We start from the raw sequence: 26,370 nt of genomic DNA on the forward strand, positions 1-26,370 counted from the left end.
GCTATATTCTGCAGAGTTAAGCTAGCCATACAAAACTGGAATTTAGTTAGAAAAAAATGTTTTTGAAGCATAACAGTTTTCTATGGTATAGTAATGTATGAAAGAACAATACAAACAAAGGTTTCTGTGTAGTGTATGTAAAAATGGATTAGTAATATCCATTACAACTCCACTAGCTAATGAACATGTATAAATAAATATGCAATGCATATATATTTCCAAATAAACTTTACTGTACATTAAGATTCAGTTAATTTTGTAAGCAATAAAAAGAAACATGTTTATAATCCTTGGGAATCGATTAAATTATCAGGTGAAATCTTCAAAAGCTAACTACATCTTTCAGACCATGTTTCATCCTAAACCTCTATTTAGGGTACAACATGAAACATGGGCAGTGTGCACAGTGCCCACCCCCAAATCACCCCACCCCTTCTTTTACAGGATTGTGGGTTTTTTTTCTTCTGCCTACCAGCTCCAGCCACTTTGAATTTTTCACGGCTGTGCGGGCACAGGAATCTGTGGATGAAAAAACTACAAATCCCATCTACCACCAGGGCAGAGGGACTGTAATTCTCAATGGAGCACATGTGTGAAGATGTTGTTATTTTATCAGAGCTGAAGGTCTGTGCCTTAGTATAGATAAGGGGCTGGAAGTCTACAGAAGCAAGAGCATTCCACCCATGATCCACTAGTAACTGTTCCAATACTTTACAGGCTCAAATGCCCAAAAAATTGTAAAGGCAAATTGCCTTTTGCAAAATGGGTGCAATTATAATTTTTATTCTAAAAGGCAGATTTTACCTTCAAAGGCCTTTGAACAAATTGTTGACTTAATGATGTCATCATTGAATGCTTTGACAAAAGTTTTTTTAGAATTTTGTATGAATATCCAAACAATAATCTAAGGTCTCAGGCACAGGCACTGGCAGGAAAATGACCTCTAATGTTGCGTCTTTACCAGCCTTTATGCATGCCTAGATGCAGCTTTATGTGCGCCACTCCAAATGTATCTCTTTTAAATATTAGAGGTAATTTAATGGTTAGGATCAATAGTATGACATACAGTTGCTTTAGGCAGTTGGTGTTAAGCACAGCCTCATAAACAGCTATGATGGTACTTTCATTACTAAAATTATGTTTTTTGTGCGGGCTAAGAACTTTGTGTCCAGCCTGCAGCCTTCTCGGTTCAAGAAAGACTGCTGCGGCAGTATTGTGTACAATGATGGTGCTGCTTTCCAGTGATTTATTATAACTGAAGCAATCATACAAGCAATTGGCACTCATACACACAGTACGTCACACAACCTAAGGCTGTAAATAAAGAAATCTCACATAAACCTAGCACTAGGAGCATGGCGAGAACTGATAGGTGACTAGCAATATATAATTGTAGATAACTAATGCAATGGAGCCCCCCCCCCCCCCCCCCCCCCGTGTGTAATGTCAGGGGTGCACAGTGGCTCTATTGCGCTATTACTTTATATCTCTCTCCCTCCAGCTCCATCACCTTCATCCTTTGTCTGAAGCTCTATGAATGGCAGCAGTATTGAGCGAAAGAACCCCTGCGGGTACTATGCAGAAGGGCATCCTCTAATCCTCTATCATGGCTATCACTGTAGTAGTGTTGACCATTACAGTATTTTGCATCTTAGCAGTTTCTTATGTATGAGCCATGCATACTTACATTTGTCTGGGCGAGATCAATGTAACTATGGAATAAAATGTATACCTAAGCATCAGCTGTAAACAATATTTTTAGAAATGACACAGTGCAATTGAGAGCATTTCAGCTTTGATGCAAATGCTATAACGGCAGGCCTTTGCTGTCACACATGAAGTCTGGTGGATGAGCTCCCAACAACTGCCATGTCCTGGAAATAAGTCAGGACATAGGAGTGTTTCAGTCAGGTTTCATGGGTGACAGAAAAAAACTACAGGTATGGTATTTGCAATAAACAATATTTTTACAAATGGCATATTGTATTTTAAACTACTGGGCCTCTTGTCTGCATTGTAAATTTAGCCATTAAGGTTTAAATCATTTTATGAAAAAGCAAGACTGTAAGATCCTTCTGATCTTGTGGCTCTCTGGGGACTAAACTCATCAGAGCAATGACTTTATTGTCCCAACTCATTGGCAGATACCACAATTGATCTTTAGTCTCCCAACCCATTGGCAAATGCTACATTTCAACTTTAGTCTCCCAACCCATTGGCAGATACCACATCTGAACCTTAGTCGCCCCAACCCATTGGCAGATACCACATCTGAACCTCAGTTTCCCAACCCATTGGCAGATATTACATCTGAACCTTAGTCTCCCAAACCATTTGCAGATACCACATCTGAACATTAGTCTCCCTACCCATTGGCAGATACCACATCAGAACCTTAGTCTCCCTACCCATTGGCAGATACCACATCCGAACCTAAGTCTCCCGTCCGATGTGAAGATACCATGTGACCCATACCACTGCTGGTGGCAGCTCAGATATCCCTTTTTTGCTAGCAATGGATGACAATTCAGATGTGCCACAGTGAAACACATGGGAAAACACATTGGGTTGAATGGGCCTGGAGTTTATTTGAAGAGTTAAAAAAACTGATATTAAAGATAGCTAACTAATCTTTATTCTGATGACTGGGATGCTGGCTGGTGTGAGATCTTGTCATCATGGTCCAGAGGTGGAAACCTGAAGGGTAAATCTTCTGTTGTTTATTGTGACCTTTGGTTAGATATGTTGGTTACATTCTCACCTGCACTTACATTCACAGTGTGTATCCATTTATACAGTGTTCACTTGTTTTATTTTTCTTGAATTTAATATTTTTTGTTTCAGTTTGCTTTAGTAGCTACACCAATTTCCTTTTATTCAATACAATTTGTTTTTTTTTTAAAGGTAAACGTTTTATTAAATGTAATGCAGCATACAAACAAAGTAGCATATATCAATTGAGCTATTCAATAAGATACAGACATACAGTAGATACAGTAGTCTCATCCAGAAGTTAACCAGGAGCATACATAGGGAAAAGGCAGCAACATATAAAAAAAAAAACTGAACTGTATTTGCAAAATTGTTTGTCGACCACAAGAGTGCAGAATCATTACTATAGTCATACAAGGAGTGAATAGCAGCAGAGAAGTGAATCGGATTATTACCGTCTTTTGCAAAAGTATCATGGAAATGAGGAGGGAGGAGGGGAACGGGGGAAAAGATTAACTATGATTTAGTAGGGCTACTATCTAGCCTTGACTTTTTACTGAGTTCAAATATATGTATTTTGTGCTACCCAAAATATATTCAGCAACATAATGTATTGGTTATGCAATTAAATAGACCCCAAACCCCATGCGCTAAAACAGAACACTACACTGGGCTGTTGTTGATAATTTGTTTTGCTAAAATAGGTATCATCTTTTTTTTTTTTAAGCTAGCACAGTCCCAGTAAATCCAAATCTGCTGCCTAATATACAATATTTCTGATTTATTTCAGAAAATAGTCAATGTAATATAATGTTTTACTTGCAGAATACAATATAAGAAATATTTCTCGCTGTCATGGTTACAATATGTTTTTCAAAGAGTGTGGTCATTTACTTTTGTTTGTATAATTTGAATTCCTCCCACGTGAAATAGTGGGGAAAAAAAATTCATGAACTTTGATCTTAATAGACTATAATTATATTTGCTTTAGTATGAAATCAAGGTCCTAATATTCTGTAATAAACGAGTGTAACTTTTCACACTTCCACATGAAAGTATTTTTTTTTTATTTACTTTAACTTTACTGACTTTGCTAGAGTCTGACTATTCAGTTTGAGAGGCTAATGTTGGAAGTCATCTGAGGTTACAGCAATATGAGCTGCACTTGACTTTACACACTATGTCCCAGCTCCTAAGCCTACAGTAGGTTTACATTTCTGCAGGTGCTGGCGTGCATGTAAATTGCATACGTTCCTGCACTCCCATACAGCTGCTCAAAAAACATTGTTTTTACAAAAAAAAAATTCACAGTGGTGTCACTACCTTTTTAAGGCACCCCCACACACTGAGACGCAAGGTGTGGTTTAGCACACACGGAAAAGCATGGTGCTAACGTGCCACGTGGTTGCGTTTTAATAAAGGTACAAGAACCTTTATCCTGCAGGAAAAATAGCATGCAGAACCACTCAGATGGCCACCTAGCCTAAGGCAGGCCATACATGGGTCAAATTTCGAAAGAATTTTCTTTAGAAAATCTTATCTAAGTATTTTCGTTTGTATTTCGCACCATTAGTGGACTGCAGCAAGATTTGATTTTTGTGTGACCATCGAGTTTGAGTAATCGGACATGTTGGAATTTTTTTTGAAAAACGAACGATTTTCGAATCAATGATGGGAGAATCGTGCGAGAAATGTAATTGAAAAAGAAATGCGCATGTGCAAGAAAAGAAAATTCCCAGAAAGAAAAGAAGATTCCCAGCCACGAAGATTCTTTTCTGTAGCAACATGAGGTGAAATTGAGGGCTTGGTTAGTCGAATTTTCGAAATCAATGGTGGCACCATCGGATCACAAAACGCACACATTTTCTGATTTTAAAAAGGAAAATTCTTTTCGAAATTCGACCATGCATGACCAGCCTAACAGTGCTCAACAGTGTTGAATAACAGAGGCATGTAGTTAGGGGAATGTTATCAACTACTGAGCTCTGTTTCTTTACAGTATATGCATACTGAGAAACTGGGAGACCATTGTTTGAGATCAGCCAATACACAGATGGCAACAATCTCTATTCTTCACTGGCTCTCAAGCTGAAGAGTCAGACTCTGAATAAGTTAAGCGTTCTCATATACATACAGTGGGGAAAATAATTATTTGATCTCCTGCAGATTTTGTAAGTTTGCCTACTTACAAAGAAATGAAGGGTCTATCATTTTTATCAAGAGTGTATTTTAAATGATAGAGACACAATAACAACCAAACATCCAGAAAAAAACACATAATACAAATGTTATAAATTGAGTTGCAGTTCAGTGACTAACATAAGTATTTGATTCCCAAGCAAAACATGACTTAGTACTTTGTGGATAAACCCTTGTTGGCAAGCACAGAGGTAAGACATTTCTTGTAGTTGGTTACCAGGTTTGCACACATCTCAGGAGGGATTTTGGTTCACTCTTTTTTACAGATCTTTTCCAAATCCCTAAGGTTTCTTGGCTGCCTCTTGGCAACTCAAAGTTTCAGCTCACTTCATTGTCTATAGGATTAAGATCTGGAGACTGGCTAGGCCACTCCATGACTTTAATGTTCTTCATCCTGAGCCTCTCTTCGTTGCTTTAGTGCTATGTTTTGGGTCATTGTTATGCTGAAAAACCCATTCATGTCCCATCTTCAGTGTTTTGGCTGAGGGAAGAAGGTTCTCATCCAATATTTTTACAATACATGACCCCATCCATTGGCACCTCAATGCGGCAAAGTCGGTCTGTGAAAGAAAAAAAATAATGTTACCCCAGCTCTGCTGCCAATATAAGAATCTGCCAACTGTGATCCAGTGCTCTAGTCAGGGCATTCAGGCCCCACAGATGCAATTCTTGAATCAGGAAGGCTGACAACTCAGATGCTCTTGAATAAAAGTACTTTGTTACATGGATGCATGAGTACAGGCTATATACTGATGCATTTCGGCTATGAAGCCTTCATCAAAACACGTCAGTAATAACCTGTACCCTTGTATCCATGTAACAAATAAAGTAATTTTACTCAAGAGCATCCAAGTTGCCAGCCTTCCTGATTCAAAAAAAAAAAAGTCGGTCTGTACCTTTAGCAGAGAAACAGCCCCAGCACATAATGTTTCCACCTCGGTGCTTGATTGTAGGGATGGTATTCTTAGGGTCATAGTCAGCATTTTTCTTCCTCCATATGTGTCCTCCTTAAGAAGGCACATGTACAGTCATTCCGTCGTACATCTAAATGATTCAGAGAAGGACTGGGAGAAAGTGCTGTAGGCAGATGAGACCAAAATTGAGCTCTTTGGTATTAACTCGACTTGTTTGGAGGAAGAAAAATGCTGACTATGACCCTAAGAACACCATCCCTACAGTCAAGCACGGAGGTGGAAACTTGATGCTTTGGGGCTGTTTCTCTGCTAAAGGTACAGACCAACTTTGCTGCATTGAGGTGCTAATGGACGGAGCCATGTATTGTAAAATTTTGGATGAGAACCTTCTTACCTCAACCAGAACACTGTAGGTGGGTCGTGGATGGGTCTTCCAGCATGACAATGACCAAAAAGATACCACCAAGGCAACAGAGTGGCTCAAGAAGAAGCACATTACGGTTCATGGAGTGGTCTAGTCAGTCTCCAGACCTTAATCCTATATAAAATTGATGGAGAGAGCTCCAACATTGAGTTGCCAAGAGACGTCCAAGAAACCTTAAGGATTTAGAGAAGATCTGTAAAGAGTGGGCCAAAATCCCTCTTGAGATGTGTGCAAATCTGGTCACTAACTACCAGAAATGTTTTACCTCTATGCTTGCCAACAAGGGTTTCTCCACAAAGTACTAAGTCATGTTTTGCTTGGGGATCAAATACTTATTTTACTCACTGAACTGCAACTTAATTTATAGCATTTGTTTTATGTGTTTTTCTGGATTTTTGGTTGATATTCTCTATGATTTTAAATACACCTACTGTATGATAAAAAGAATATAGATCCTTCAAATCTTTGTAAGTGGGCAAACTTACAAAATCTGCAGGGGATCAAATAATTATTTACCCTACTGTATATACTGTAGGACGCCAGGGATGGGTTCTAGAAAGGAGATATATGTGGACAGTGTAAGTCCACACCAGTCAGGAACTGTATTTCAAGGCATAGCAATCCACTTTTTTTAAAGATGAAAGTCTTTAATAAATGAAAATAAACAATCGCCTATGCATTGGTTTATCAATGTTGCATCAGTCCAACTGAATTATTCAGCCTCCTGGCTAACAACACTGTATCGGCTCTGAGTCATTCTCTGCCCAGACTCACTATGCAGTCTCTTTTCACTTTTAAGCAAGCAAAAATGTCTAACTGGCTGTACAGGCTTCTGCTTCGAGATACCCATGCCCTAGAATCTCAATAGGAGCCTATCTGACTCCTGTGCTGAGATCTCGTCTCCAGGAAGGAGAGCACACCTGACCCTTGGCTGGAGACCTGAGCCCCCCCCCCCCCCACACACACACACACATACAACCTGTGATGTGGTGTGATGTGAAGGGGAGCAGAGGACACTGCTTTGAGGGGGCAGATGCCACTACAGTGGGGGGGGGGGGGGTGATAAGAAGGGGTCAGAGGACACAGCATTGGGGGGTACAGGATACTATTGTGGGAGAAGGGCGGCAGAGGACACTACATTGGGGAGTGATGTGAAGGGGCAGAGGACACTGGATTGGGGGGTGGTACAGAACAATATTGGGGGAAGGGGGGCAGAGAACACTATAGTGGGAGGGTGATGTGAAGAGGACAGTGGACACTGGCATGGGGGAGGGAGAGGACACTACTGTGGGAGACGATGTGAAGGAGGCAGAGGACACCACTGTGACCCGCTATGTGTTACTCATTCTGTCTTTTTATTGGGTGCTTGATATATTTTTTTTTACATAGGGTGCTGCAGAGTACCCCCCCCCCCCCTCCTCTTCTCCACCAGGATGTCCACATAGATTTCAACCTCTGAAAGGTTGCCTACCCCAGATTTAGACCTTGGCTTCCTGGTGCAGTGCATTATAGCAACTCAACGTGTCCAAAAAAATGGACATGGATTATTTTGGCAACATAGGGCACAACACTGGACAGAAGCGCAATTCACCAATGCATGTAATATGTGTTGTGGTTACATGCAGCAGAAAAGTGTGATTTGGCCTTCAATATTCCAGGTTTCTTTTGAGATTGTAGAAGAAAATGCACAGAGACCATGTAGAAACTCCATGCAGGAAATGTCCCTAATGTGAAATAAACCCAGGACCCTGTCCTCAAAAGCCACTAGGCTTATAAAAACTAAGCAATGGATTAGATTAGTGGATTAGCAGTACAAGCAAATTTGAAATCCACCTCCAAAATTCTGCTCTTGCCTTTGATATGAAAACTCGAAATATGAAGAATGAGATAATTGAAAGCCAGTAGCGTAAAAGGACATGAGCAGAATAAAATGTATCCCAAATGACTGGAGATCTAATCAAAATCCCACTGATACTGGAAATAGTTTTCTGCATAAAAAAACCTTCGTTTTGTAATGAACCAAGTGGAGCGCTGGATGCACACACAATTATCTTCCTCATGTATCTCATACATCTGGATTTTCAAGACTTTGCCTGGTGTACCTACAGGGAGCATTAATCTTTCACAAGTCTCCGGAGATCAGAGTCACACTTCCAGGACTCTCTGGCACTCAATTAGTCATGGAACTCTTCTGATCTCTTATCGATAATTTGCATTTACACATCCAGACATACCCGAAGTAAATATATATTTTCCCTCCGAAGTACTGATGGAGTGTCTTCATATATCAGCTTACACAAGCTCAATTTTTCGATTTTACAATGCCGCCTTATATTTTATACTTGGATACCCTGCCATCCTTTAGGATTTGTGCATCATTTCAGTTTTTAGTGGATGAGTGCCTTTTCATATATGATGCCGAAGTGGCCAGGAGATTGTAATTGGTTGAATATATAATATTTAACTCTGATTCTATTTGCGAGCAAGTGCTAGTGTAATCTCATATCAAATCCATGGCAGAAACAATCAATTTTTAAAGCTGAACTCCAGGAATGTTTTTTTGTATAGACTTCTATTGGTCCAGCTTGATCACATCTTATGCCCCATACAAAGTGTCGGACATTCCGGCCACAAAATCCGTCAGATTTTTTTCTGACGGATTTTGGCCGAAACTTGTCTTGCATACACACAATCGCACAAAGTTGTTGGAAAATCCGATCGTATGGGAAGGAGGTGACATTATACATGTACGACGGGACTATGTAGAGGCCAGTAGCCAATAGCTCTCGTCTCCAAATTTTTTCTGAGCATGCGTGGCACTGTGTGCGTCGGAATTCTCTACACATGATCGGAAAAAGTCTGATCGGATTTTGTTGTCGGAAAATTTTAGATCCAGCTCTCAAACTTTTTCCATTGGAAATTCCGACAGAAAAAGTCCGATAGAGCCCACACACGATCGGATTTTCCAACAACATAATTCAATCAGACTTTTACTGTCTGAATTTCCAACCATGTGTATGGGGCATAAGTCTTCATATTTTACATCTGAACGGCTGCTGGGGATGCAGAAATTCTCTGTAGCATCCTGTGCTACCGTACCTTCAAAGAGTATTCATGCCCCTTAAAATTTTACACATTATGTCATATTACAGCCAAAAACATAAATGTATTTTATTGTGATTTTATGTGATAGACCAACACAAAGTGGCACATAATTGTAAAGTGGAAGGAAAATGATAAATGGTTTTCAAATTTGTATACAAAAAAATACCTGAAAAGTGTGGTGTGCATTTGTATTCAACCCCCTTTACTCTGATACCCCTAATGGAAATCTATTGGAACCAGTTGTCTTCAGGAATCACCTAATTAGTAAATAAAGTCCACCTGTGTGTAATTTAATCTCAGTATAAATACAGGTATTCTGTGAAGCCCTCAGAGATTTCTAAGAGGACCTTAGTAAACAAACAGCATCATGAAGTCAAAGAACTCACCAGACAGGTTAGAGATAAAGTTGTGGAGAAGTTTTGAAGTAGGGTTAGGTTATTACAAAATATCCCAAGCTTTGAATATCTCACAGTATACTGTTTAATCTATCATCCGAAAATGGAAAGAGTATGGCAAACCTACCAAGACATGGGTGTCCAGCTAAACTGACAGGCTGGGCAAGGAGAGTATTAATCAGAGAAGCAGCAAAGAGGCCCATGGTAACTTTGGAGGAGCTGCAAAGATTCACAGCTCAGGTGGGAGAATATGTCAAGGACAAATGTTAGTCTTGAACTCCACAAATCTGACCTTTATGGAAGAGTGGCAAGAAGAAAGCCACTGTTGAAAGAAAGCTATAAGAAGTCCCTTTTGCAGTTTGCAAGAAGCCATGTGGGGGACACAGCAAACATGTGGAAGAAGGTGCTCTGTCAGATGAGACCAAAAATGAACTTTTTGGCCTAAAAGCAAAACGCTATGTGTGTTGTAAAACTAACACTGCATATCACCCTGAACACGCGATCCCAACTGTGAAACATGGTGCTGACAGCATCATGTTGTGGGGATGCTTTTCTTCAGCAGGGACAGGGAAGCTGGTCAGAATTGATGGGAAGATGGATAGAACCAAATACAGGGAAATATTAGAAGAAAACCTGTCATGCCGGATCGGACTATCCGGCATGTGGGCTTTTTTGTTTTCTTTAGAAAGAAGTTTTGACTCAAAATTGCCCGCTTGATTCAGCAGTCCAGCGGACAATCCGCCTGTCTGTGTGCTAGTCCGCTGGACTTTTGAAATGAACGGACTTGCCCACACGGAGAAAAGTTCGTTCATTTTGAACGTGGCTCCAGGTAGCCGGGACTAGCGAAGGAAGTCAATGTCATGGTGGGGGGGCCAGTGTGACAGGTGGTGGTGGGGGGTTCATGTGGCAGGTGATGGGGGGGTTCATGTGACAGGTGGTGGTGGGGGGGCCAGTGTGACAGGTGGTGGTGCGGGGGTTCATGTGACAGGTGGTGGTGGGGGGCCAGTGTGACAGGTGGTGGTGGGGGTTCATGTGACAGGTGGTGGGGGGCAAGTGTGAAAGGTGGTGGTGGGGTTCATGTGACAGGTGGTGGGGGGGCAAGTGTGAAAGGTGGTGGTGGGGTTCATGTGACAGGTGGGGGGGCCAGTGTGACAGGTGGTGGTGGGGGGCCAGTGGGACAGGTGGTGGTGGGGGGCCAGTGGGACAGGTGGTGGTGGGGAGTTCATGTGACAGGTGGTGGTGGGGGGCCAGTGTGACAGGTGGTGGCGGGGTGGCAAAGTGACAGGTGGTGGTGGGGGGGCCAGTGTGACAGATGGTGGTGGTGGGGGCCAGTGTGACAGATGGTGGTGGTGGGGGCCAGTGTGACAGATGGTGGTGGTGGGGGCCAGTGTGACAGGTGGTGGTGGGGGGGCCAGTGTGACAGGTGGTGGTGGGGGGGCCAGTGTGACAGGTGGTGGTGGCGGGGGCCAGTGTGACAGGTGGTGGTGGGGGGGCCAGTGTGACAGGTGGTGGTGGGGGGCCAGTGTGACAGGTGGTGGGGGGCCAGTGTGACAGGTGGCGGTGGGGGGGCCAGTGTAACAGGTGGCGGTGGGGGGCCAGTGTGACAGGTGGCGATGGGGGGCCAGTGTGACAGGTGGCGGTGGGGGGGGCAGTGTGACAGGTGGTGGTGGGGGGATCATGTGACAGGTGGTGATGGGGGGGCCAGTATGACAGGTGATGGTAGGGGGTTCATGTGACGGGTGGTGGTGGGGGGGCCAGTGTGACAGGTGACGGTGGGGGGGCCAGTGTGACAGATGGCAGTGGGGGGCCAGTGTGACAGGTGGCGGTGGGGGGCCAGTGTGACAGGTAGCGGTGGGGGGCCAGTGTGACAGGTGGCGGTGGGGGGGGGCCAGTGTGACAGGTGGCAGTGGGGGGGGGGCAGTGTGACAGGTGGTGGTGGGGGGATCATGTGACAGGTGGTGATGGGGGGGCAGTGTGACAGGTGATGGTGGGGGGTTCATGTGACGGGTGGTGGTGAGGGGGCCAGTGTGACAGGTGGTGGTGGGCGGCCAGTGTGACAGGTGATGGTGGGGGGGTTCCTGTGACAGGTGGTGGTGGGGGGGCCAGTGTGACAGGTGGTGGTGGGGGGGCCAGTGTGACAGGTGGCTGTGGGAGGGCCAGTGTGACAGGTGGCGGTGGGGGGCCAGTGTGACAGGTGGTGGTGAGGGGGTTCATGTGACAGGTGGTGGAGGGATGGCCAGTGTGACAGGTGGTGGGGGGCCAGTGTGACAGGTGGTGGGGGGGCATGTGACAGGTGATGGTGGGGGCCAGTGTGACAGGTGGTGGTGGGGGGGGGCAGTGTGACAGGTAATGGTAGGGGGCCAGTGTGACAGGTGGTGGTGGGGGGGCCAGTGTGACAGGTGGTGGTGGAGGGGCCAGTGTGGCAGGTGGTGGTGGGGGGGCCAGTGTGACAGGTGGTGGTGGGGGGCCAGTGTGACAGGTGGCGGTGGGGGGCCAGTGTGACAGGTGGTGGTGAGGGGGTTCATGTGACAGGTGGTGGAGGGATGGCCAGTGGGACAGGTGGTGGGGGGCCAGTGTGACAGGTGGTGGGGGGGCATGTGACAGGTGATGGTGGGGGGCCAGTGTGACAGGTGGTGGTGGGGGGGGGGCAGTGTGACAGGTAATGGTAGGGGGCCAGTGTGACAGGTGGTGGTGGGGGGCCAGTGTGACAGGTGATGGTGGGGGGGCAGTGTGGCAGGTGGTGGTGGAGGGGCCAGTGTAACAGGTGGTGGTGGGGGGACCAGTGTGACAGGTGGTGGTGGGGGGGCCAGTGTGACAGGTGATGGTGGGGGGCCAGTGTGACAGGTGGTGGTGGGGGGGCAGTGTGACAGGTGGTGGTGGAGGGGCCAGTGTGACAGGTGGTGGTGGGGGGGCAGTGTGACAGGTGGTGGGGGGCCAGTGTGACAGGTGATGGTGGTGGGGGGCCATGTGACAGGTGATGGTGGTGGGGGCCATGTGACAGGGGATGGTGGTGGTGGGGGGACATGTGACAGGTGATGGTGGGGGGCCAGTGTGACAGGTGATGGTTGGGGGGCCAGTGAGACAGGTGATGGTGGGGGGGCCAGTGTGACAAGTGATGGTGGTGGGGGGCCATGTGACAGGTGATGGTGGTGGTGGGGGGCCATTGGACAGGTGATGGTGGGGGGCAGTGTGACAGGTGATGGTGGGGGTCCATGTGACAGGTGATGGTGGTTGGCAGTGTGACAGGTGATGGTGGGGGGCAGTGTGACAGGTGATGGTGGGGGGCCATATGACAGGTGATGGTGGGGGGCAGTGTGACAGGTGATGGTGGGGGGCAGTGTGACAGGTCTTGGTGGAGGGCAGTGTGACAGGTGATGGGGGAGGGCAGTGTGACAGGTGCAATACTCACTGTATTGGCTGTTAGTGTCAGCTTCTCAAGAGGCAGTCACGTTGCATGGAATCCTAGCTCAGCAATAAACAGTCCATCAGAGCAGCCAATCATGGAGTCAAATGCTTGTGGATACACGACCAATCGATAGCAGGGGTGGGCGTTCCGTGTGGTGGTGGGCATGGCCAATAGCTACCAGTGTGCTTTTCTGTCCCAGGGCTCAAGTCAGCGTCGAGTAGAGGCAGGAGGGTGGCGGCGAATGTATTGTCACCTGTTAAGTGTTCCTGCCCCGGGGCGGGACAGGACGGCCTTCCCCGTTATTGGGATGGGATTCCCACACTTCTCACGCTCCTCCCATTCAGTAAACAATGAGAAACGGCCTGAAGTGAAGGCAGACGGGAGGGGGAGCGGAGCACCCACAAACATGCCCCTCTCTGTGTGTGTGAGTGGAGCTGACGCGGCCGGCCGTGCTAGTGTGCTGTCATTGTGCGCGCCCTCTGCATGCTGGACTATGGAGAACGAGGCACTGACAAGCTCCCAGCGCAAATTAGGGAAACCAGCAGTCCTGGCTGCGCCCTAGGCGGCAACCGCCTAGTGGTAGCACTGGCCCTGAATGTCCCAGTCAAAGTCCAGACCTAAATCCAATTGAGAATCTTTGGCAAGAAAATTGCTGTTCACAGACGCTCTACATCAATCCAATCTGACAGAGCTTGAGCTATTTTGCAAAGAAGAATGGGTAAAAATTTCACTCTCTAGATGTACAAAGCTGATAGACATCTCCAAAAAGACTTGCAGCTGTAAGTGCAGCAAAAGGCGGTTCTAAAGTATTGACTCAGGGGGGACAGAATACAAATACACGTATAGTCAAATGATGGGCGGACGGGACCACTCTAGTTCGATGGTAAACTGTCCATAGGATATCACCTATCGGTGTAAAGAGCCAATGACAGCAGCTCTTTACCAATTGATTGGCTGTGCTGATCACGTAAACACACCTGCTGGTTATCCGCATTCCATTCCTCACTCTGTCACAGCGTGAGGAGAGAGAAGGTAACCAGCTAGTGTGAAAGGGGACATCTGCACTGACAATCATTGCTCATCAGTGCCAACCAGTGTATATCAGTGCCAACCTGTGCATATCAGTGCTGCATATCACTGCCAAACAGTGCATGTCAGTGCGACCTATCAGTGCCAACCAGTGCATATCAGTGTCAACGAGTGCATATCAGTGCCAACCAGTGCATATCAGTGCTGCCTATCAGTGCTGCATATCAGTACTGCATATCAGTACTGCATATCAGTGCTGCCTATCAGTGCCAACCAGTTCTTATTAGTGCTGCCTATCAGTGCTGCATATCAGTGCTGCATATCAGTCCTTCTTCATCAGTGCTGCCTATCAGTGCCGCATATCAGTGCAGCCTCATCAGTGCCTCTTCATCAGTGCAAACTGAATGTTTATCACAGTCCTCAGAGCAATGCAATGCAGCATATGCAGAGCCCTGCCCCTCCTGTTTATGTACAGGAATGCATCACAACCAGGGGGAGGAGGCGGCGGGTTCAGCCACTCTGCACTGTGTGAGAGGCAACCGGCCATTAGAGATGCCGGCTGACAAATAGAGAGGTGCTGCCTGCCATGTGGGACCACAGACACACAACACAAGTGAGGGCAGATCTTACTGGTGCCCACGGCTTCTGCGCTCCTGCTGGGCAAGTCCCTGGATCCAAGTGCCTATCTGATTTCTACATTGACTGCTACACTGACCTACCTGTCCACTACACTGACCCCTAAAATGATCTACCTGCCCACTACACTGACCTACTTGACCCCTAAAATCACCTACCTGCCCACTATACTGACCTACTTGACCCCTACACTGACCTACCTGAGCCCAAAAATGACCTATCTGCCCACTACACTGACCCTTACACTGACCTACCTGCCCACTACACTGACCTACCTGGCCCCTTAAATTACCTAGCTGCCCACTATACTGACCTACCTGACCCCTAAAATCACCTACCTGCCCACTATACTGACCTACCTGACACTTGCACTGATCTACCTGTCCACTATACTGACTGACCTGACCCCTAAAATGACCTACCTGCCCACTACACTGACCTACTTGACCCCTAAAATGACCTGCTTGCTGACTACACTGACCTACCTACCCACTACACTGACCTACCTGACCCCTAAAATGACCTACCTGCCCACTAAACTGACCCTTACAATGACCTACCTGCCTACTATATGGACCTACCTGACTCCTGCACTGACCTACCTCCCCACTGTACTGACCTACCTGACCCCTAAAATAACCTACTTGTCCACTATACTGACCTACCTAACCCCTAAATGATCTACCTGCCCACTATACTGATCTACCTGACTCCTGCACTGACCTACCTGTCCACTATACTGACCTACCTGACCCCTAAAATGATCTAGCTGCCCACTACACTGACCTACCTGACCCCTAAAATCACCTACCTGCCCACTATATTGACCTACCTGAGCCCTAAAATTACCTACATCTAGCTCTATTTGTGGGAAAAAAAAGGACATACATTTTGTTTGGGTCCAATGTCGCTTGACTGCGCAACTGTCAGCTAAAGCGACGCTGTACAGAATTGCAAAAAAAGTTTTGGACAGGAAGGGGGTAAATCCTTTCCGGGGTTGAAGTGGTTAAACACAACACTAAGGCTGGGTTCACACTATTCCCCGCATCCAATTCACAAGAGCAGGAGATTTTGACTGGTATGGAGCCAGTTCACACGGTTCCGGTGCGAATTTGCATAGGAGCCCTGTGCGTCTTTTGGTCCATTTCAGGTCTGAATTCAGACAAAATTTTGTGCTAAAATTGGACCTGAAACAATGAACGGGGACGCTGTGAGCCGCATGCGGTGATAGTGTGAATCCAGCTTCTAAATAATAAAATATTGCAGCTTACCAATCATTCGATGTGTTGGCTACATTTGTTTTCTTTTTTTAGGCTTTATTCCCTCTGTTTTCATCATCTGGCCAGTTGCCAACCTCCTGTGTTAGAGTGCCCCACTCTGGAGGAAGGAGCACGGGGCACCTTTGAGCAGCAAAATTGTCGGTCTGTAGTTGGAGGGGGGGAGTCAAACTCCAACTCACACTTCAAAATCAGTTACATCAATAGTTTTTTTACCTTTTGGGATACATTGTTTAGATAAATAAAAACTGATCATTGTAAGCACCCCTGACAGTGATAAATGGTTCATCTCATCTCTATAACAGATACTTATGCAGGGTAGCTTGTTCTGTTGAAAAACAACAAACTTACTGGCTGGATCGCCAGGTGAAAGGAAAGAAAGCCTAAAAAAAAGAAAGAATGCAGTCACCACATCCAAGAATTGCCCAGCAGAGGATCAAGCCCACAGGAGTTCCCCCATAGCAAGTGGCATTCTATGGTGGCACTCAGAAGGGAGTAGGAGCAGAGAGTCTCCGGAGAACCCCAGAAGAGAATCTTCGCAATGAATGCAAAGCATTTTCTGATTGGATGAGGTGGGAGTGATGATGTAACACATTCCACCTTATCCATTCAGTAAACACTTCATTGAGAGATTGCAAAGTGTTCTCTAGATGGTGGCCATGCTGAGCAATGGACATCCTGTGTTCACTAAGATCAGGGTTGCCCGGAACCCAGAGGCCATTGTAGTAGTGGTGCCTATTACAGGGATTTCCAGCTTCCACTGCCCCTAACACCTAAAGGAACTGTACTAAAATAAATATTTATGCTGTCAATGCAGACTTGGCATAAATTAGGTTCATTATTACATTTCATTCTTTATTTATTACAGGTTACACACCAACTATTTACGCAAAGCTTTGCATACACTGTACATGAGTCCCTGTTCTCAAAGAGCATACAATCTGGGGCAGGGGTCTTAAGCTGGTGGCTCTCCAGCTGTTGAGAAACTACAAGTCCCATGAGGCATTGCAAGGCTGACAGTCACAAGCATGACTCTCACAGGCAGAGGCATGATGGGACTTGTAGTTTTGCAACAGCTGGAGGGCTGCCAGTTTGAGACCCCTGATCTAGGATCTTTATCTCACACGCATACATAAACTTCCTAGGGCCAATTTTTTAGACAGGAGCACAATAATCTGTCTATAAGGCTTCATGCACACTGGACATTAAAATAACGTTATAAAAACACCAGCAGCTTTGCAGTGAGTTTTCAACTTTTTTCAGCTTTTTTCAATGTTTTGCAATAGCGTTTTTTAGCGTTTATTATAATCTTTTAGCGTTTTTTTGCGTTTTTTTTTAAAGAAAAAAAATATATATTTGTTTTTCAATTAATCAAAAATGTTAAAAAGCGCTGGTGAGCATCGTTTTTGAGCGTTTATCGTTGTTTATCAGCGGTTATCAGAGTTTAGAGTGCTTTTACAGCTGAAAAACACCTCTCAGAACCCACTAGTTTTGGGGTTTTTTTACTGCTCAAAAACACCACTGCCCAAAACTGCTAATTGCAGCCTATGTGTGCATGGACACATAGGATAACATGATGGAGAGTTTGATGACTGTAGAAAAAAACGTCTACAGCCAAAAATAGCAGCTGTAAAAACATGCAAAAACATCCAGTGTGCATGAGGCTTAAAGGAGGAAGGACTCAAAGGAAACCACAGAGAGAACATGTAAACTTCATGCAGATGGTGTCCTGGGTGGAATTTGTACCGTGGGCCCTAGTGCTACAAGGCAGAAACTGTATTCTCCAATGGCGCGTACACGTGATCGGAATTTCGGCCAGCAGAAGACCGATGAGAGCTTTTCATCGGAATATGTGACCGTGTGTATGCTCCATCGAAATTTAGCTGGCTGAATTCCTGCCAGCAAAAATTTGATAGCATGTTCTCAATTTTCCAGATGGAAAAACTTTCTATCGGAAATTCAAATCGCGTGTATGCAGTTCCGACGCGCAAATCTCACGCATGCTCAGATTCAACTGTGAGATGGAAGCTATTGGCTACTAGGTATTGAAGTTCCTTTTTCTAGTCCCGTCGTACGTGTTGTACGTCACCACGTTCTTGGCGGTCGGAATTTGGTGTGACCGTGTGTAGGCAAAACAGTTTGAGTGGAATTCTGTCGGGAAAACCATCAGACCTTTTTCCGACAAGAATTCCAATCGTGTGTACGCGGCATTAGACATTTTGTTAAAAACATGGATGCTATCAGCTTTTGTTTGCATAGGAAAAGTTTTCATACCCAAGCCATTATCACAGGTACAAGATGACAGCTGGATCCCTGACACAAAACAACATCCAGCATATACAAAAAAGCTTTCCAATATTAGTATATGTGGAGGAGAGCCTATGGGCATATTCAGCCAAGATGAGAACTACTTGGGAGCGGAGTCCAGAAAAATACATCATCTGGCTACCTGATATGTAAAATAAAAAAAAACAAAAAAAAAACTGCAGGTTAAATCGGTTAAAGTACAAAAAAAAAAAAAACCCTCTTCAAATATTGGAAAAAGAATACCCAATCAGGTGCAAGGAAAAAAAAAATTTTTTTGCTTTCATATGATTGGATGATGGAAATCAGCAGACTTCACATGATTTACTAAATCTGGGGAAAATGAGTACATCTGCACTTACAAGCTGCACGGTCTATTTGCCTTTAGGCTACATTCACACCTGAGAAATCTGCAGCGAGAGCTGCAGCCACTTGTTTTTTTTAGCTTTTTTTTTTTTTTTTACTTAAGCATTTTTGGAGCATCACCATTCATTTGAATGGGCCTCCCTTCACTCCAAAAACGCTCAAAAAGAAGCTTGTGTACCAAATCTTGGCACAGAGCCAGGTGCGCTTGCAGCTGAGATTTTTTTTTTTTCATGACATTTTTTTTTTAAAGATATTTTAAGACATTACAGATGTATCAATACACAAGAATAGGGCTCCAACTGGAGTACCAACAAAGGTTACACATCATCAACATATTCAACAAGGCATAAAGTATAGTCGACACTCTTGACATGACAAGGCATTAAAAGCACATTAACCACTTAAGGACCGCCTCCTGCACATATACGTCGACAGAATGGCACGGCTGGGCACAAGCACGTACCGGTACGTTGCTCTTTAAGTGCCCAGCCGTGGGTCCTGAGCTCCGTAACCGTGGCCGCGGGATCAGCAGACCAGATCGCCACTGGTGTCCCGCGATCGGGTCACAGAGCTGAAGAACGAGGAGAGGTCTGTGTAAACAAACCTCTCCCCGTGCTTCCTACTGTGGCTGTCACCGATCGTCTGTTCCCTGTTATAGGGAAAGACAATCGGTGATGTCACATGCCAGGCCACGCCCCCCTACAATAAAAAAAACATCATACATAACCCCTCCTTGTCCCCTAGTGGTTAACTCCTTCACTGCCAGTGTCATTTACACATGAATCAGTTAATTTAAATAGCACTGATTGCTGTATAAATGACAATGGTCCCAAAAATGTGTCAAAAATGTCCGATGTGTCCTCCATAATGTCGCAATAAAAATCGCTGATCGCTGCCATTACTAGTAAAATATTTTTTTTTATAAATATGCTATAAAACTATCCCCTATTTTGTAAACGCTATAACTTTTGTGCAAACCAATCAATAATCGCTAATTGCGTTTTTTTTACCAAAAATATGCAGAAGAATACGTATCGGCCTAAACTGAGGAAAAAACATGTTTTTTTTATATATTTTTGGGGGATATTTATTATAGCAAAAAGTAAAAAATATTGCATTTTTTTCAAAATTGTTGCTCTATTTTTGTTTATAGCGCAAAAAATAAAAAAAACGCAGAGGTGATCAATTACCACCAAAAGAAAGCTCTATTTGGAAAATAAGGATGCCAATTTTGTTTGGGAGCCACGTCGCACGACCGCGCAATTTCCAGTTAAAGCGACGCAGTGCCGAATCACAAAAATGGGGCTTGGTCCTTTGGCTGCAAATTGGTCCGGGGCTTAAGTGGTTAAGACATTCTTAAATTGCAAAGTTTGTGTAACAGTTGCGTTTTTTTTTGCTGCGAATGTACTGCGATTTGTCGCTCGACAATCAATGCAAAATCGCACTCCATTTGGGGTGCCATTCAGAAATAATGGCATCGCAAACGCGTTGCGCGTTTTGCCACGATTCTGGATCCACACCATCCAGGTGCGAATGGAGCTTTTAGTAAATTATCTGTAAAAATAAAAAATAAAAGAATAAAAATCTGCCCATGCATATCAATCCCCATTGACAGTCACAGCGATCATCTGCATTACCCATTAGGGACTGTTCTCTTTTTAGTCTACAGATAGGAGCAATGATTTTTTTAGCATGCTATAATAAAGTCATCTATGTTAGTAGAAGAGGTGGTAGGTGTAATAGCTTTCAGTGAAATGGATTTATGCCTGCCTATGGGCAGTCTCAGCAGAATAAAAGTCTAATAAGCCGGATGGAAAAGAGTACAGCTTCTAAGATTTATCGTCAAAGTTTATTTATTAGAAGCTGATTGGTTAATATGCACAGCTGTAGCAGATTCTGTGTTCTCTGGTTTTAGTAAATCTCCCCCAGCCCCCCTGTGTGTTGCACTGTAGCCCATCAATGACAGTTTGGAGCACAGGGGGTTAAGTCCATGATTCTTTAGGGTTAGGCTGCGTAGCATTGGAATTAGCGATGAACATAAAACAACGTGCCGGTACGTGTAAGTTGTGGAGGATTTCTTCTCTTACAAACTGGGAGTTGTGAAGCAGATGCTCCAGCAAATGAAAGCCTAAGCTGCGAGTAATGATGTCAGGGCACGGGGATGGTGGTCCACCTCAGCTCCTCAAGACGGCTCACTCCTAACACAATCACACGGTGGGAAGCATGAATTGCGCAGCTCCAGCACATTTCCATTCAGTCAGCCCGGTCCTTTCCACAGGCAGGAAAAGGCTGCTTCCTCTCGTCGTATCCATCAGTGCAGGGCTTGCACTCACAGAAGCCATCTAATCAGCGGTAAAGTTTGATCCAGGAATGCCTTGTCTATTTCAAGGATGATAACGGCAGAGTGGGAGTCAGAGGGACTACAAACCGTGGGGATAGTGATGATTATTTGTGCTTCTCTAAAGCTTTTACATTTGTTGGGACTCATCGACTTCTCCGAAGGTAAACTTAACACTTCTTCTCTTATTCATTGCTGGGGATCCTACAACACTCTGAATTGCCTCTAATGCCCTGTAAACACGGTCGGACTTTCCTTGTTGTTGGAAAATCCGACCGTGTGTGGGCTCCATCTGACTTTTTCCGTCGGAGTTTCCGACACACAAAGTTTGAGAGCAGGATTTAAAATTTTCCGACAACAAAATCCGATTGTTTAAATTCCGATCGTGTGTAGACAATTCCGGCGGACAAAGTGCCACGCATGCTCAGAATAAATTATGAGACGAAAGCTAATATCGTCGTACGTGTTCTACATCACCGCATTCTAAACGAACGGATTTTCCAACAACTTCATGCGACCGTGTGTATGCAACACAAGTTTCTGCCAAAATCTGTTGGAAAAATTCTGACAGATTTTGTGGTCGGAATGTCCTACCGTGTGTATGGGGCATAAGACTGTGGGGATCAGTCATTGCATACTTCTAACTAATAGAAGGCAAAGTTTACTGTGTTTTGGGAGGAATCCCCATAGTCTAAGTTAGAGTAAAGATGTACTGAACCCTGAACCCCCAGCAACCAGTCTGGTTATAGGTTACCGCAGGAGCATGCGTTCATAGGATCTCTATGTGGTTGCTTTGGGTGACTGCACTTTGCTCATCCCTACAGCTCTTCAATATGATTACAACTAGCCTGTAGATAACCTTTTTGTAGTGACACAGTTAGGCATTATTTTTTTATTATTATTTTTTTTTATTTTTATTATTTATCATAGCACCAACAATTTACTCAGCATGTAACATATATTGGGCAGCATAGTGGTTAGCACTTCCATCTGGCAGCTCCACGGTCATCAGTTTGCCTCAACTACACCAATACCTGCATGGAGTTTGCATGTTGTCCCTGTGCCCAGGTAGGTTTCTTCCCACTCTCCAAAGACATGCTGGTAGATTAAATCTCCTCTCTAAATTGGCCCTAGTATGTGAATGTGAGTTAAGGGCTGTAGATTGTAAGCTCCTTGAGGGCAGTGAATGAACAATATCTATCTATCTATCTATCTATCTATCTATCTATCTATCTATCTATCTATCTAATCTATCTAATCTATCTAATCTATCTAATCTATCTAATCTATCTATCTAATCTATCTATCTAATCTATCTAATCTATCTATCTAATCTATCTAATCTATCTATCTAATCTATCTAATCTATCTAATCTATCTAATCTATCTATCTAATCTATCTATCTAATCTATCTATCTCTGCATAATTTTAGTACACTATAAGTAACTGTCATCAGTCCTTGTCCTCAAGGAGCTTACAATCTAAGGTCCCACTCCCTACCTCAAATGCATGCATACACATACAGTATTAGGAACAATTTAGACAGAAGTTAATTTTACCAGCATTTATTTGGAGTGTGGGAGGAAACCAGAGTACTCAGAAGGAGAACATGCAAACTCCATGCAGGTAGTATTCTGGTTGGAATTCAGACTGATAGCCAGGGGTGTACTGACAACTCATGGGGCCCCTGGGCAATGGGAGATTATGGGCCCCCCAGGCAATCAGAGATTATGGGGCCACACAGTGTACACACACACAGTATACAATCACACAGTATACACAGACATGTTTCTATTGGCTGAGAAGGTACTGGAGAGGTGGGGCAGCTATAATCTCTGTATTTTTAGACCAAAAGGATGTCGGTAAGGGACATTTCAGAGTCAGATGTAAAAAACAAAACACGGATTTTTACATACTGTCCCTGGTTTTACTGAGGCTGGCAATCCTGTTGGGGCCCCCTAGTGGCCCGGGGCCCTCGGGCAGTGCCCGAGTGGCCGAATGGTCAATCCGCCCCTGCCGATAGCATTGTGGTATAAGTGATACCCACTAAGACAATTTATGTTAGGTGCTTACTATCTCAGGTCCATACCTCACATGCATACATACTAGAAACAATTTAAATACAAGCCAATTAACCTACCAGCATGTCTTTGGAGTGTGGGAGAAACCATAACATCTGGAAGGAGACTATGCAAACTCCATGCAGATAGTGTTCTGGCTGGGATTCATCCAATACCTCTAATGCTTGAAGGTATGAGTGCTAACCACTAAGCCACTTGATGTTAGTTGCGATTAAATGTAGTTACTTCTCTTTTCTTAGCAGCTGGTTCCAAGCATCTACTACTCTTGTAAACTAATGCTATGTCTCATCTATATAGCAGTAATGTAAATGGTAGTTGAGCTTTTTTTTTAACTACTTCAGCCCCGGAAGGATTTACCCCCTTCCTGACCAGAGCATTTTTTGCGATATGGCTGTATATGTTTTAACTGCCAATTGCACGGTTGTGCGACCTGGCTCCCAAACAAAATGTATTTCCTTTTTTTCCCCACAAATAGAGCTTTCTTTTGGTGGTATTTGATCACCTCTGCCTTTTTTATGTTTTGCGCTATAAACAAAAAATGTGACAATTTTGAAAAAAAAAGCTTTTTTTTTACATTTTCGCTATAATAAATATCCCCAAAAAAAATAAAAAATAAATTCTTCCTCAGTTTAGGCCGATATGTATTCTTCTACATATTTTTGGTAAACAAATTGCAATAAGTGTATGTTGATTGGTTTGCGCAAAAGTTATTACGCCTACAAAATCGGGGATAGATTTATGGCATTTTTATTATTATTATTTTTTATTAGTAATGGCAGCGCTCTGCGATTTTTATCATGACTGCGATATTGCGGTGAACAGATCGGACACATTTTACACTATTTTGGGACCAGTGACATTTAAACCATGATCAGTGCTATAAAAATGCACTGATTACTGTGTAAATGTCACTAGCAGGGATGGGGTTGAACACTAGGGGGAGCGCAAAGAGTTAAATGTGTTCCCTCAGTGTGTTCTAACTGTACAGGGGATGAGCTCACTAGAACATGACAGAGATCACTGCTCCCAATGATAGGGAGCAGTAGATCCCTGTCATGTTGCTTTGCTAGGCAGAACAGGGAAATGCCTTGTTTACATAGGCATCTCCCCGTTCTGCCTCTCCGGGTCATGATGGCGGGCCACCGGCAGACATCAAGTCCACGAGAGCCGCGGGCATGCTCACGCGGTGGACATGCACATGTGCCGCCGGAGGTGCACACTCCCACTAGTCCGCAATTTAAAGGGGACGTACAGGTACGCCCATTTGCGCAGCTATGCCATTGTGCTGACATATATTGTTGTGCGCTGGATGGCAAGCGGTTAAGTGTATCCTTATGCAAGATCTAGCTCTGGTGGAGCACACACTTGAGAAAGGAAGCAGCACAGTGGCTTAGTCATTATCACTTCTGCCTTGGTTCCAGTCCTGACCAGGACACTATCAGAATGGCATTTGCATGTTCTCCCTGTGCTTGTATAGGTTTCCTCCCACACTCCAAAGACATGCTGGTAGGTTAATTGTCTCCTGTCTTAATTATCCCTAACCTGTGCATGGGAGATAGGGACCTTAGATTGAAAACTCCTTGAGGGCAAGGACCAATGTGAGTACACAGGATGTAAAACATTGTGTTATTTGCTGGCACTCTATAACTGCCCGATAATGATAAGCATAGGTTAAAGCAGAGCTCAGCCCATAAAATTTACTTTACAGAAATAAACATTATAATCTTTCAGCAGCAAAAATTGGACATTTTTTTTTTTTTACCCCTTCCCCTTTTTTACCCCTTCCTCACTGTTATGGGACTTCCTGTATTCTGCCTCTTCAGCTCCACAGTGATTTACGTCATTTCCCACGGTGCCTGTGCTCGCTAGGGCTCTGGGGAGAGGTGTGCCATTCTTTCCCGGGAGTCAGTGGGCAGCACCGAGGGCTCTCATTGGTGCGATGTGTGCTTACTGCGCATGCTCGAGACCGGCTGGTGCATGCTGATTATTCAGCAGCACTGTAAACCCGGAAGTATAAGGTACATTTTTTTTTAACAACTTACTAACAAAAGTGGTGCTAGTTACCAGCCTAACGAATGCAACATTAGCATAATATGATAGTAGCCAGGGGCGGACTGACCATTGGTGCACTCGGGCACTGCCCAAGGGCCTCATGCCACTAGGGCCTCCATCAGGGACAGTATGTGTGTGTGTGTGTGTATACTGTATGTGTGTGTGTACACTGTGTTGCCCCATAATCTTCGGTTTCCCCGGGGGCCCCATAATCTTCGGTTGCCCCGGGGGCCCCATAATCTCCTATTGCCCGGGGGCCCCATGAGTTGTGAGTCCGCCCCTGAGAGTAACAAATTGATAAAAAAAAAAAAAATCATATACGTGGTTGAAACTCTGCTTTAAATGCAAGAATTTAGGATTTACATATATAGCCCAACACAAATATTTGATATAGTAGGTCAGGCCACATTTGTAGTGTTGGGCTAATATGTCTGGACAGGGTGTTGAAGTATCCTGTGGTTGTGCCCTTATCCATGGTGCTGAATGCAAACATATTGGCTTGGGGGGCAGTCTCCAGCTTTATACCTTCCCCTACCCTTATCTGCATCATTTTCCCATACAAAAGCCTCCCATGTGTTAGCCTCCCCTTGATAGCAAGCAATATTTCAAGTTTTCCTATTGGGCCAATCAATACTTCCGCAGCCTGAACAAGGATACAGACCAATGTGCTGAAAAGTAAGTTTTTCCTGCCCTGACATAATCTATTAAATCTGCCAGAAGGGGGTATTAAACTGTAATGAAATGTAAATAACCTATGATAAATATTTAATTATGTTACATATAAAGTAACTGGTCTATACACATTGATTTTGTTATCATCAATTCATTGATCTGATGTCAGAGATAATTGTTTCAAATGACATGGACACCAAATGTCATTGGAAGCTGTCAGTGTGCTTTGATTAATTCATTTTTCGAGCCACAAATTACAAAAACAGCTCTTCCTGCCTGATGATGTTGTTCAAGATGATATCAGATCAAAAGATCTCTTAAAGCAGAACTAAACCAATCAATTTAATGGTTTCAAAAAATTGGTACATTCCGGGCACATCCCAGGAATGTAACAGTCCCATTGCAGATCAGACAAAAGCCAAGATGGCAGCTTCCTTGGCTAAAAGGAATAGGAAGGTT

At 44.4% G+C, this 26,370-nt stretch overlaps 1 protein-coding gene across 3 annotated transcripts in view; it reads left to right on the forward strand.

Annotated features, from left to right (window-relative positions):
• Positions 1-26,370, forward strand: part of KCNIP4 (potassium voltage-gated channel interacting protein 4) — an 871,913-nt gene that overhangs the window by 467,380 nt on the left and 378,163 nt on the right. The window contains exon 1 of one of the 3 annotated variants that reach the window (XM_077477711.1): positions 20,804-21,269. The exons of the other annotated variants lie outside the window; for them this stretch is intronic. Coding sequence (XP_077333837.1) covers positions 21,158-21,269 — 112 coding nt within the window. The 5' untranslated portion in view covers positions 20,804-21,157. Of the gene's footprint in view, positions 1-20,803; positions 21,270-26,370 lie in introns of those variants that run through there. 3 annotated transcript variants of the gene reach the window in all.

Source organism: Lithobates pipiens, unplaced genomic scaffold (assembly GCF_037356315.1).
Source record: "Lithobates pipiens isolate NorthernLeopardFrog02 unplaced genomic scaffold, aLitPip1_a1.2 Scaffold_13, whole genome shotgun sequence".
NCBI lineage: Eukaryota > Metazoa > Chordata > Amphibia > Anura > Ranidae > Lithobates > Lithobates pipiens.